Raw genomic sequence first — 13633 nt, 5'->3', positions numbered from 1 at the left:
CCACGCTGCTGGGGGTGCAGCCCAGGTAGGAGTTGTTTTTTGTGCTGAGAACATCAGCTCCTGTGCAGCTTTTCACCCCCAAGTCCTCCCCAGGGCTGCTGTTCATCCCCAGCCATGCTCAGGACCTTGCGTTTGGCTTTGTGGGATCTCCTGAGGTTCACACAAGCCCTCTTCTCCAGCTTGCCCAGCCCTCTGGGTGACATCCCACCCTTCCCTTACCATGGTGTCATCTGCAAACCTGCTGAGGATGTGCTCAATCCCACCAAAAAAACAATCACCCTTCTCTCTGCCAGCACCTAGAAAAGCCTGAGAGAAACAAACACTTTAAGGATGGGGCATTTAAGGATGGAGAAGTCTTCCTCTTCTTATTTCCATGTCTTCAGGTCTTGCTTTGGCACTGGCGATAGGGCTGGATGAACCCATCACGTCCTCACAAGGGTGTGAGGCAGGGACAAGTGCTGCCCACTGAGTTGTCTGTGCCATGGGAATGGTCACCACTGAGCTGGCCAGGCAGCGCTCTGAGGGCAGCCACTTCTCAGTTTGGAAACTGGGGGCCTGGGCTCTTCCCCTGTGTGCTGCCAGAGCCAGGGGATGCTGCTCCTGGAGCTCTGGAGCCTGATGTGGAAGAAAAGCAGCAGAAGGAAAACCTGGTGTCTCCACACACGGGCAGAAGTGGCCGTGTGTTGTAGCAGGTGAACTTTAAATGACAAACATGCCAGGCAACAGCATCACAAGGTGGTTCCATGCCACAAACCTGAAGGAACATCTCAAAACAGAAAGCAGGCTTGTGTTATATGTAGGTTTTCTTCTGCTCTTTGAGGAAGGTGGTCCTTGCTGATGGTGAAACCATCATGTGCTTGGAGGAGGTACTTCTAATTGTCTCAGGTGTAGAAGCAAAGCCTTTTCTCATGGTATTCTTATTTTCTTATGGTTTTTCTCTAGGGAGTGAGGGGAATGACCCTCTCAAGCTGAAAGGAACTAGGTTTACTTAAACATTTTGAGAGCATTTGATAAAAGGTGACATTTGAAGCACCAAATATTATTAAATTTTACTGCTCAGGACTATTGTTGTTGTGATGTTCCACCACTGGATGTATTTAAGACCAGGTTGGATAGGGCACAGCCTGGTCTAGTGGGAGGTGCCCCTGCCCATGGCAGGGGGGTTGGAACTAGATGACCTTTCAGGTCCCTTCCAACCCAAACCATTCTATGATTATTGGGCCATACAGAGAGGCCCCATGTTTATGAACTCAACTTTATATTTTTGAACACCAGCATGTGGAAGTTAAACAGAAATGTATTGACATCAAACACCTTTAGGTTTGCTTTTCAGAAATATTTAACTCCTTGCAGGTTATGGCCTCTGGAGACTTTAAAAAGGCCAAAAAAAAATCATCACTTTGGAGATTTTGACCACTTGTTATGAGGTCTGGCCTATTGTGATTGTAGTTGGGTTTTACCTGCTGGTTTTTAGTTCTATCACAAACAGTTCTTAGCTGTAAGCAGTAGCTTTAATTCAAGAGCAGAACTTGATACTGGGGTTATTCATGTGAATCCAGACAGTCAATAACTTCTTCCTCTGAGGTAACCAGATAAGCAGTAAGGTTAAATACTAACAAAAATTATCATGAACCCATAGAGAATGCAATGTTGTTTTTTTTTTCTAATATTTACTGAATTACTTGCCTGGGAAACGGGTCTTAGTTTGGCTCTCATGGCTGGTTCTAAGCCTCCTCTTACCAATACTCCTGAGACTCTCTGGTTAACTTTGTGGCACAAAATACTTAATTATGTGCTCTGCCAAGTGAATAGAAGGTCTCCAACTGAATTTCAGCCTTCCTGGGCTACTATTTTAGACACTTTGGTCGAATGTAGATGCATATTTTCTGCATGCCAGATCCCGTCCCCATATCCATCAAAGTAAATCTTCAGTAGTTCCACCAAAGGCTTGGAACAATCCTAAGTTATGTTACTGAGGTCAGATTGTGACCCTGGAGCTTTGGCAGAGACCCAAACCAAGAAATTTGTGTGGGAAATTGGGGAGGGAATAAAGCACTTGCCTGTGCTTTTTGTGGGAGTCAGCTGTGACAAAGGTGTGAGCTCAGATGAAAGCTCTTAATCCTGGTGGATGTTTTTTTCCAGCTGTTTCTGCTGGAAATAGCTCTCTGTGTGTGTGTATGGGATGGGTCCTGATTTTCTGATGGTGCTCTGCCTCAGACAACAATTTTTTCTTCTCCCTATCCCCCTTCCTTCCAAAGAAAAATCACTAATTCTTGTAAAAATAACGTGCAGGGGTAGGTTCTAGTTTCGGGTGGGTTTGAATTTAAACCTTGATTTTCTCTCTCTGACAAAAAAAGAGCAGCAGGTCTAAATATTATTGGGCAGTTGTGGTTGTCACGTTGCACATTGTATGGTGGAAAAGAATGAATTGGTGTTTTTTCACCCCAGGGTTTGAGCAGCAGTCCCTGTGCCTGGCGGGGAGGATGTCATCTCCCTCCAGCAGCAGAAAGGATTCCTGTGCAGCTGCAGGGGGTGAGTGGGCGGGTGCCTCCTTCCCCAACAACATCTCATTTACACAGCCCTGGAAACCTAGGGCTATAAATAAACAGTTCTGGCTGACTTTGTGTGCTTACTCGAAATAAAAACGAGAGGGAAACAAGACTGGAAAGAGAAATGTGGGACCCAGCTCCTCTCTGCAGGTTGTGACAGAGAGCAGAGCCTCTCCTGAGCCCTCTGCCAAGAAACAGCCCGTGCCACCACCCTGCTCAAACCCCTGTGGCCCAGCAGCAGGGTCACCACGCCAGATCCTGGAGGTAATCCCCATTCAGCTCCTCTGCTACTCCTCCATGTCAGAGCCCAGGCTTTTAGAGTTTCTGACTTTACCCTGTTTGCATTGGATTATCAGTACAAATTAAAGCAATTTAAAAAAAAAAAAAAGAGAGAAAAAAATACCCCACAAAACTGTACAGGATGTCTCCTGAACTTTCTCTTCTTCCCTAATTCCCTTCATGGTTTTTCTTCTCTCTGCTTCTTGGAAATATTCCCTTTGACATGCATCTTTCAGCTGAATTCTTTCCATGTTCTCCTTTAGCTTCACCAGCAGAGGAGGGGGTTGGTGGTACAATTGCTGATGAACCCTTGATGGAGTGAGCTGGGGTGAGTTATCTGGATAAACTGGGAATTATTGAATGTGTGCATGTCTTTCACTGAGGTAACTTAGTTTATAGTCTAGCCCTAGTGTGTTAACTTCCCAGACTAGAATTTTATCAGGTGCTTGACATGTGAGAAGAACAATCTTATGTATACACATTATTTCTTTATTGCTCACAGGCAGCCCACAGTGTGTTTCCTTTTCACTAAGCTCCAGCAGCACTGGAAAGATGAAAATAACCCCCCCTGGTGAACTGCAGTGCACAGTAGCCCTAAGCCAGGGGTTTTGGCAACGAAGGTGGAGTTTAGACATTTTAAGTGGTGCAAATAGTTTCAAATCCCCATTTAAATGCCAGGCTAATAACAGAGATCTTTCCTTTTCATGCTGACCATTAAGGAACACTTCTGCTGCTGTTGGTGTTGCTTGTTTATTGGAGTTTGCAAAGCAGATCTCCAGTGTTGTAGACTGTTAACAAGATGTTGAGACTAATAACAGAAATCAACTATATTGAGCAAGATTAGTAAACATGTGAATGGAGTGTAATTATATGGCAGGCAGCTTTATGTTAAACAGTGCTTTAAATTAACATGCTTTCTGTCAAAGCAATCATGCAGTCAGTATAATTAGGTTACTTTTGCTGCAAGATTAACTGAAACCAAGGAAAAGGAAGAAAGTGTGGCATTTACATTTTCTGTTAACATGGAGGGGAGCTATTATGCCTATTAATATTCCAGAATGGTTCTTGTTAGGAGAACTTGGCTTCGTGGTGAACTTTCTGAGCAGACATTCCTAATTACAGTCCTTGTTAGCCCAATTTGTTATCTAGCTAGCTTGGAAGTCACGGCGCTGTTAAAATTACCCCTCCTCTTAATTTTTTCCAGACTTGATGAAGGGCAATCCAAACAAGAGCTGGCTTGTGTTCACAGGGCTTTTACAGAGTGGTGCCAAGCTCACGAGGGAGTTCATCTACCAGTGATGTGTTTTACCCATGGACATGTCCTCACGTAGGTTGTGCAAGAGAGGAGAAATCTGTGTAAACAGATGAACAGAATTTTCTTATTCACAGCAGTTGCTGAGTTATCATATAAGAGGCAAACATTTCACATTTCCTGCCCGTTTTCCATATGTCTGATGACATAATGGCTTCACCAGAAGCTGCAATGCATTGGAGAAAGGGTTTATCACAGCTGCATTTGTGTTCCTCTACTTCCTGGCTTCAGCATTCGTGGAGGGATTGGCTTGAAGAGGAGGACTCACTTGCCTTTCCTCCTGTAGTCCAGTATTGCTATTGAATCTCCTGTTTGGAGGCAGAGGAGAAGAGATTAGCAGATAAAAAAGGCACAGCAGAGAAATTCTCTCACAGGCTGAGCTGTTGGGAGGAGGATGTGAACCTGGCCCCAGGCTCCCGACGTCCCCAGGGACCCGAAGGCATGTGGGAGTGGCTTGGGCCAGCTGCTGATGCTCATGTGCTGCAGGAGTCCAGTGAGCCTGGGATGTCCCCAGCAAGTAAGAGGTTGTTCCACGACTGAGGAGTGATTTGGAATCTACTGTGGGCCACATCCCTGGGGAATAACAGTGCTTTGCTAGTGGAGAAAGTATCTGCCACCAAACAAACTTGGTGTTAGGGATACGTGGAAAGCTTTCACAGTAAAGCCTGTCTGGAGAGGCAGAAGATGATGAATCCCTGCAGCTAAGGTATCTGGAGCATCCTCAGGTCAGCACAGGTCTTACTGAAGCCCCACAACTCTCTGAAGCCCCAGATTTGCTACTGTGGGGCACCAAGTGTGCAACAACCAGATATATTTGAGTCCCTTACCTAGTGCAGTGGCTCAGGCTCTCCTCTTCCTTGTTAATGACCGTTTACCCACAGGGAACCCTCTCCTTGTCCCCAGAAGGACCTCAGAGGCTCTGGAACACTCATGGCTGTGTTTATTTTCCTGCACAGCCTTTGGCAACTGACCTGATAGGGAAGGAGACCCTGGCATTTCCTCTTCCCAAAGGATTTTGCAATGACTGGATAGAGATTTTAAAGACGGGGCAGAAAAAAATCCACCAAAAAAAAGAGCCCAGACAAGCCTGTGAGGGGAAGGCCAGAGTATTAGCCAGCACCTGTTAATGGCTGGCCTCCAGCAGTGAAACTCTAAGCCCTGGGTTGCCAGAGCTTCCGCTCCTGTGTGTCTCCAGTGAATCATCAGATGAACTTGTCAGGGAGAGCAGAGCCTGTGACAGATGGTGCAGGTTGCCTTGAAATAGCTGGAGCCCTCTGCCCAGGAGGGAAACTGCAGCTTGGGGGAGTGACAAACACAGAAGATATAAACACCCCCCTTGTGGCACAACCAGGATGAATGGATGGGCCAGGAGTGAATATTTCTATTTAATCTGCAAACTCGGGGCTGTAAATCCTCTTCAATCTGAGTTCTGTTTGTCACTGGCAATATAGTGAAATTGTGGATAGAAATATTACTTGGTCGTTGAAAGAAATAGATGTGTCCTGGATTCTTATGCTTTGTTTTTGAAGGCAAGGTAGAACAAATGAAGATATCTTCTGGAAAGGAACTTTAAAAAAAAGGTAAAAGTTTAAAAAAAAAAAAGGAAAAGTTTAAAAAAAGGTAAAAGTTTTTTTAAAAAAGGAAAAGTTTAAAAAAGGTAAAAGTTTTTTAAAAAAGGTAAAAGTTTCAAAAAAAAGGTAAAAGTTTCCAAAAAAAAGTAAAAATTTAAAAAAAAGTAAAAGTATAAAATCCCTCCTGGACGTTGTAATAACAAACAGTGGAACCTGCCTCTGGAGTGATAATGACAGAACTAAAACCCAAGGAAAACAATCAGTTCCTAAAAGCTGTTCTAAGTTTCTGGACTTAGCAGGGGCCTTGGTGGCTGTAGGATCTCACAAGCTGTTTGCCCACTGTCCCTCAGCAGGTGTTTCAAGCCCTGGTGGATCCAGCTGCATTTCAAAGCATCAAAATCAATTAGCTGATGGGTGTTTTTTGGGGGGTATTTTTCCAAGTGTGCTAGGTGGAAGACAAATGAATTTGCTCCATCTTCAAACGCCAGTGCCAGAGAAGGTGCTTCACCTGAAATGTTGCTCTGTCTGATGTGGAGAACTTTGAATTTCTCCAGAGGATCTGGTTGTCTCCCCACGAGCAAAACCCAAGGGAAAACAACTTTGCTTGATCTTTGAGAGTTCTGACTAGTTCTAGTTTGGTCAAAGTGACATGAGATCAGTTGCCTGCGTGGTGTCCTCTACCCCTTGGGAACAGGAGAAGCTATCACATGGTTCATCTTTGGTGCTCAGACCCTGCAGCCAAATTCTTGGCCGAGGTAAATTTATGGCAGTGAAAGAATCAGCCCATTGTTTCCAGTTATCCTCTTTGGAGTTTCTGTATTGCTCAATGTTGTCTAGTACTCTAGAAACTCTGGGATTTAAAACAACAACAAAAAAAAGTCATTACTGGTCCTATTTTCTGTGCCTCTCAGGCTGTGCAGCTGGGTTGCCTTAGTTACCACCAACCCAACTGTGCAAGGGGAGGGAGAGGCACAGGAGAAGAGAATACATTTTTAAAGCCTCCAATACTGTATGAAGCAGTTTCTCTATAAAAAAATTAGAGTCTGGCATCTTTGGGTTGTTCTGAAAAGGGGAAAAACAAGGTTATATTATTTAGCAGCCTGGATTTTCCAGCTCTCAGAAATTGTGCTGCATCTTTTTTGGTCAAGCATGGGATGCAGCTTTAAAAATGACTTGCTTGAAGCTGAAAGCTGCTGTGCATAGACTTCAAAATAAGTTTGGAAATGAATGTAGCTTTAAGGGTGAAAGAGAGTAAATATTTATGTAGCTGGTTTTAGGAGAAGTGATAGTGGCCTGAAGCTACAGAGGCAGAGGTAAGAGAGCCCGTGTGAAGCACGGTGAGCTGTGGGGCCAGCTTCATTTGTCTGCCAGGGGCTGTAAGTCCAGGAGAAAGCCAGCCTTGCCACTCGTGTGGAGCTGTCAATCCCTTCTTGCACCTTTGAATAAACACAGTTTCTCTGGACACAAATTCAGCAAATAGGAGGGAAAAAAAGGAGCTGCCCTGGAGCCTTTCCCTTTGGGGCACAGCAGGCCAGGCTCTGTGCCTTGACAGATGCCACCAGAAGGGCCCTTCCTTGTGCCCTTTCTTCTGGGGCAGAGAGGGAGGTGGGCAGGGTGGAGGTGAAGAGATCTGTCCTCTACCACCACAGATTGTTTCACTTTGTGTGTGTGTTTGTTTTCTGTGTTGTTTGGGGTTTTTTGGTGTTTTTTTTCCCCCTTCAGGGTTATTTTAACCACATCACCTCCCTTATTGTGATGGGCAGGTGAGACAGGCACGGGCAGGATGACAAAAAGTTCGTGGAGGTGTTTTTGCTGCTCGAGGAGAGGTGTGTTGGAGTTGCATCTTCATTCAGTTTGCAGCTCTTCTTCCTCTGGCAATGCTGAGCCAAGGATTTGTCTCAGTCAGGAACACATGAAGACCCTGGCATGCTGTAATTTGGAAAAGCTTCCCTCTGACTGTGTTTCAGTGCTCATTGGGACCTTGTTATCAATACCAGCTTAAGGAAGTCCTCCCCTCCTCTTGGGTGGGGTAAGAAGGGGTCAGGGGTGATGGGCAGGAGCTTATTGAGAAGTTCTTGCTGCCAAAGTCCCTCTGTTACCACACTGCAGACTCAGGTGCCACCCTATGGGGCTGCAGGTTTCAGCTGCTTCTCTGGATGTGCAGCAAGCCCAGGGAATGCTCCAGGCCTGGGAGTGAAGAGCTGAGGATGCACAGGTAGTAGCAAGAATTTGCACAGATATGGGGAACTGTAACTCAGGGATGAAGCCACAGTGTGAGTGTTAAGGCTGGGATTTTGTGAAAAACAAAAAAACATCAAGTGTAGGTGGAGAGGCAGACCCACCACACACAGGAGGCCTCCATGGGTGGTGAGAGGAACAGTTACTATTTCTGTGGTGCCTCTTAGTTCAGAGCTAGTGGAGAAAGGCTGCAGATCTCTTCATTTACCAGCAGTCCTCACATCATGTTTATGCAAGAATAGAATTCATCCAAAAAACTTCCAAACGTGGCCACGTACATCATATTTGCAAAGGTACCAAGTGGTGAAGTTGGTTATTCAGCACATTTGAAAGTCAATCTGCTGCTTTTAGGTAGCTGAGTAGGGATGGTGAGAGACTAGCTACAGACACTCTACTTTGGCTTGACAGGCATGTGAGACTTCACAAAATGGATCAGGCATCAAATGTTCCCTGAGAACAGAGGGAGGTTGTCTTATTTATTTTCAGAGGTGTTTCTGCAGTGTCTTTTCTTTCATCAGAAAGCTAGTTTAAGAAATGGCAAATGTTCACACATTTGTCCTAAATAAAATACACACGTTTTCCTGACAGAAACGCTTTCATCCTCAAAAACTTCATCTTGAATGGAAAAAGGAGAGAAGAAACCAGAAGGGAATATAATGATAATCATGCTACCCCATGCCAAACCCCCAAAGCTGCTTCATCAGTCCGTCCTCCTACTTGTTGCCCGTCTCCTCCTGAACACTACTTTGATTTTTCTCTCTAACTGCCTGTGCTGCTTTTCATTTTCTTTCAATCACTGCAGGCTACACCACCACCAAAGCAGAAGGGAGAGGTTCTCAGCCCTTGGTAAAACTTCCTGCAGTGCTGTTTCCCTCCTGGAGCTGCTGCAGTGCAGACTTGGAGACTCGAATGCCTCGCTAGGAATTCTCATTCAGCGCCATTCCCTGCCCTGCCAAACACCACGTGAGGCAGGAGTAAGAGTTTTACCCAGGGAGATTTGGCTGCTCTTGACCCTTGTTGGAGAAGGAATTCAAAATCCAGTGATTATGCTGTTAAGAAGTGCTTCTTGAGCTACATTAGAGACACCCAGCCCAGGCTTTTATCTGGTAGAGTCGGGATTCCTGCTCTGATTTGTTCTGGTAGTCACTGGTTAGGACCTGGAAATCTCTATCAGACACCCAAAGGCCACCCTGCAACGTACAAGGGCCTCCTTCCCCTCCCCAGGGCAATCCCAGGAATTCATTTGAGGGGTTTTTTGTTTTTTTTTTTTTGTTTCATAGGTATAGAAGTGAAAAGCAGAACTTGGACTGACCCCATATCATACGGTTGAGGAACTCCCCGAAGTTGTAGAAAGAGACGATGACAGCAAGGCTACCGGCGAAAAAGGCTGCTAGCCCTGCTGGGCTGAAGAGAGCAAAGAGGGGGTACACCCACTCCCCAGTCACAGAGTAAATCCACAGGACCCTGGGCAAGGAGAGAAAATGAAACTTTGGTTAGGACCATTCAGTTTGAAGAACCACTTCGTGATTTCTAACTCTCGAAGGGGCCAAGTTATCGAAACAATCTTGATGCGGAGGAAATGAGCTCAGGTGTTGATACATCTCCTCAGCATTGGGGCTGTTTGCTGGGAAGCATGCCTGAGCACTGAGCACTGGCCCAGGTTGCCCAGAGAGCTGGTGGATGCTCCATCCCTGGAGCCATTCCAGGTGAGGTTGGCCAGGGCTCTGAGCAACCTGCTCTAGTGGAAGCTGTCCCTGCTCAGGGGTTGGATCTAGATGACCTTTAAAAGCCCCTTCCCACCCAAACCATTCTATGATCTTGTAGTGACTTGTCAGTTCTCTGATATGACATGGACTAAAGAATATAAAAATGGTCTTTATATATTTTAGATATAGGAGAAAATATACATTTTCTCTGTAAAAATATATTTTTTTATTGGATTTGTAAAGAATATAAAAAACAGGGCAGGTTTCCAGTGACTCTCATGAGGATGTGCCATTCTAACAACAGGCAGCACTTCCCTCAAAAGAACCTTTGGGTCCAAAAAGTCTTAAAAGGTTTAATTCTTCCTTAAACACTCCCCCCAGGAGTATGTCATAATTCCCATGGCTGATGGTGATGTGGGAACACAATCCCACTCTGATGGCACCCAGCCTGCAACCTTGCACTGAGCATCACACCTCAAAGAGAAGTGACAAACAGGCTGCCCCACCAGCCTGGAACTGTGTCACCAAGCTGAGGCATGGGAGAGTGCTCAGGGAAAGAAAGAAAGCCTGAAAAAGATGATTTCTGCTTTCTCTAGCTAGAGAAGGAAGGGGTAAGGCATAAAAAAAAGGTGTTTTTTTGAAAGAGACTCACAGATCCCCACCTCAGGGGTAGAGTGGAGGGGTGGAGGTACTGAGGAGCTCGATGGTCCTGGTGGGACCTGGGCAGCTGGGGTGCCTCCTGTGGAACACTCCAACCTGTGATTTTTTATCTTGGGGCATACCTCCAGATTCCTGAAATTACTCATGGAAGGGTTGACAGTTTTTAGGTTTAGTTTTTTAGTGTTTTGGGTTTTTTTTTTTTGGCTAGGGATTTCAGGAAATGCACCCTACAACTTGCAAATAAATATGGCTTGTTGCTCACAGGTTAAATGTACGTGCAGGATTCAGAGGGTTTATTATTTGGAAGATTCCATTTTACCCAATTTTAATTTTTACCAAGGTTTTACCTTGGGTATCAGTGAATGAGTCAGACAATGCCCAGAATTATGGGGAGGGTAGACTGAGACAGCAGCCCTGGGTATGACCAAAGTTGCCAAACTATTATAGGATAGAGGATGGCATATAAATAACAGGGAGAGGTGATGTGCTGTCATCCTACTGCTGGATGCAACTGGGGATTTATCCTGTCCCCTCATTACCCATTTAAGTTAATGGGACCACTGCTTTCACTGGAGGCAGGAAAAACAATATCTCCATGAAAATATTAAATAGGAGGATCCAGAAAGGAGCAAAGAACATTGGCCACATATGAGCTCTCTGAGACTGCAGTTAATTCAAAATTAAAAGGTTTTGAACTGAAAATGAGCATGCAGAAAAGGAAAAATATTTTCCTTCCTACCAAAGAGGGGCTAGGGATATATTACAAGGAAGCCATCAGTCTCTAGATTTAATTGGGTTTGGGATTTTTTGTATTTTAATTTTGTCTATAGACTGCAATCTATAATGATTTATATCCCCTTGCAGAGGTTGCTTGAGCTTTTCTCTGAGGGCACACACAAAACTGTGCAGATTAAGATTTATTTTATGCTGATTTATTACCACTGAAATGGGAAAGGGCAATCTATTATTCCTTCCTTTTTAAAAATTTAAAATGCCAGTTCTTCCTTGTTCTGAACCTGATGGCTCCAGGAGTTAAGGCAGCACTGAGCACAACCAGGAGATGCAAGATCCAGCCTTGTGAGGATTAGCTGAGCTGCCTCATGGTTCCTGCAGCTGGAAGCCCCCTTTCCTTTTTGCACACTAGTGACACTCAGAGCTCTAGTGAAGCCCTGCTCAGAGGGCAGGGACCTGGGGCAGGGTGTCAGCAGCTCCTGGTTTCATCACTGCCTAGCAGGGACCAGTCAGTTCTCCTCCTGTTGACACTGGCCAAGGGGAAGCACGGTGATGACTGTGACAGTTCAAGGAGAGGCTTTTAGGAAGGAAAAAAACTGGTGTTTTTTTTTAGTTTTACACCATTAAACCAGTACACGTTAAGTGGGCAGATTCAGGCTGGACATGAGGAAGAAGTTCTTCCCCATGAGAGTGGTGAGACCCTGGCATGGGTTGCCCAGGGAGGTGGTTGAGGCCCCATCCCTGGGGGTCTTTAAGGCCAGGCTGGAGGAGGCTCTGGGCAGCCTGATCTAGTGGGAGGTGTCCCTGCTCATGGCAGAGGGGTTGGAACTGGGGGATCCTTGTGGTCCCTTCCAACCCTGACAGATTCTGATCTGTTTTAGCAGAGGACTTTAGAGCCCTAATGGCTCAAGGGTTGGACTTGATGATCTTGGAGGTCCCTTCCAACCTAAAGGATTCTATGATTCTATTTCAGTGCACAGGCTGAAAAAATGTTTCAGTTAGTTGGAAGCTGTTGCCTGAGGGTGCAGGGAACCGAGACAAGGAGTCAAAAAGAAAGCAGAGGGGAGGTTCCTTGCTGCCTCAGGAGGAGAGAAAGCAACAGGATTGAAACCCTGATATCTTTTCTCTAGTTACCAGGGCTGTGGGACACAGGGGACTAAGGGGCCACCTTCCACTCAGGGCCCTGGCAGCACCATGCAGCATCAATTCAGAGAAGATCCTGGATCTTCTGCTGTCAGAAGACAAGCAAAGCAAAGCTGCTGTTAAGCAACGGGGTGAACCAGAGCATAGACAAGGAATTTAGAAAGCTGTGGTTGTAATCCTCTTAGGCTCTGGGCTGGATTAGGAGAAATGGCTCCTAGCTTGGTTACCTAAGGTAGCAGTTCATTGCTTCCATGGCCACTCTGATGGGTTTCAAGTCACAAGAGCATTTCATTTGCCCAGTTGATTTTCTATTCCAGATTTTCATTCAGTGGGCTGGAGGTATTCTCTGGCTGAGAGTGAGAACTAGCAGGTAGGAATAAGGATGGCTTCCCTCCTAGTCCCAGTGACTCTCCAAAAATCTCTGCATGCTTCGCCCTGCTGACCAGTTGTTCTGTATCCTCCCCTCTAGGGCCTGGATGTTTCCTGAGCTCTGCAAAGTGATACTGGACCCTGAAGCTCCCTTCCTGAGCTGAGTCTCAAGGTGCAAGGCATCCTCAGAGTGGTCTGGAGTGCTGGCAGCTCCCCATGGAGTGGGGAGTGCCTCCAGACCCCAGCCAGCATGCCAGGAGCAGGAGCAGATGCAAACCCAGCTGATGGGGAGCATGACACACGCCCGAGGTGGGTGGATGGCTGTGGGCTGGGGTGGGGGAAGGCTGGGTAGGTAGTTTATTCTCTCAGGATCACCCTTCAACAGGTTGGAGATCATCTGTGGGACATAGCTGGAAATGTAGGCGGTGTCCAGCAGCGGGGTGGGAGGTTGTAGTGGGGCAGATGCCTCCTTGCTGCCCGTCACTTTGCACCTGGCTCTGAGTATCATTTTCTAGCTCAAGTTTCTAAACCCAGCCATGTGTCCCTGCCAAATACCAAACTGAGTTTTACTCCTCTTCTGCTCCCGTGACCCCCAGACCTTTGAGGTTTGGTGGGTTTGCAGCGAGCAAGACAGCAAGCAGAGGTAAATTTTGTGGTACTGGTAGAGATAAAAACTCTGGCCCAGCAGATGTAACTCAAAATACCCCAGAGTTTATGGCAATTTAGTTGCTTTTCTCTAAGGGGCTTTAGAAGGGCAGGAGGTGCTATGTATGCTCTCAGGACCTGTATTGTGCCTGAAGAAACCTGTGCTGCCTATGACTGGAGATGCTTTTCATGGGTCTCAGCTGAAGTTCAAATGACTTCTCCACAAAGCAGACTGCTGGCTCCCATGTGCCTGGGCTCCCCAGGTCAGGAGAGACAAGGAGCCACTGGAGAGAGTCCAGCAGAGGCTGTGAAGAAGCTGAGGGGCCTGGAGCATCTCTGTGCTGAGGAAAAGCTGAGAGCCCTGGGGCTGGTGAGCCTGGAGAAGACTGGGAGAGGATTTGATCAATGCTCATCAATAGACAAAGGGCA

At 46.1% G+C, this 13633-nt stretch overlaps 1 protein-coding gene across 1 annotated transcript in view; it reads right to left on the bottom strand.

Moving 5' to 3' along the window:
• Window positions 1-4404: 4404 nt before the first annotated feature.
• The window catches only part of ADTRP (androgen-dependent TFPI-regulating protein), a 29455-nt gene continuing 20226 nt past the window's right edge, over window positions 4405-13633 (bottom strand). Inside the window, exons 5-6 of the mRNA XM_008945040.1 lie at window positions 9262-9413; window positions 4405-4448 (exon numbers count right to left, since the gene is read on the bottom strand). Of these exons, the coding sequence (XP_008943288.1) occupies window positions 4405-4448; window positions 9262-9413 (196 nt within the window). The remainder of the gene's footprint in view (window positions 4449-9261; window positions 9414-13633) is intronic.

This window comes from Merops nubicus, unplaced genomic scaffold, assembly GCF_000691845.1.
Source record: "Merops nubicus isolate BGI_N331 unplaced genomic scaffold, ASM69184v1 scaffold298, whole genome shotgun sequence".
NCBI lineage: Eukaryota > Metazoa > Chordata > Aves > Coraciiformes > Meropidae > Merops > Merops nubicus.
This window is presented reverse-complemented; position numbering and strand designations above follow the sequence as displayed.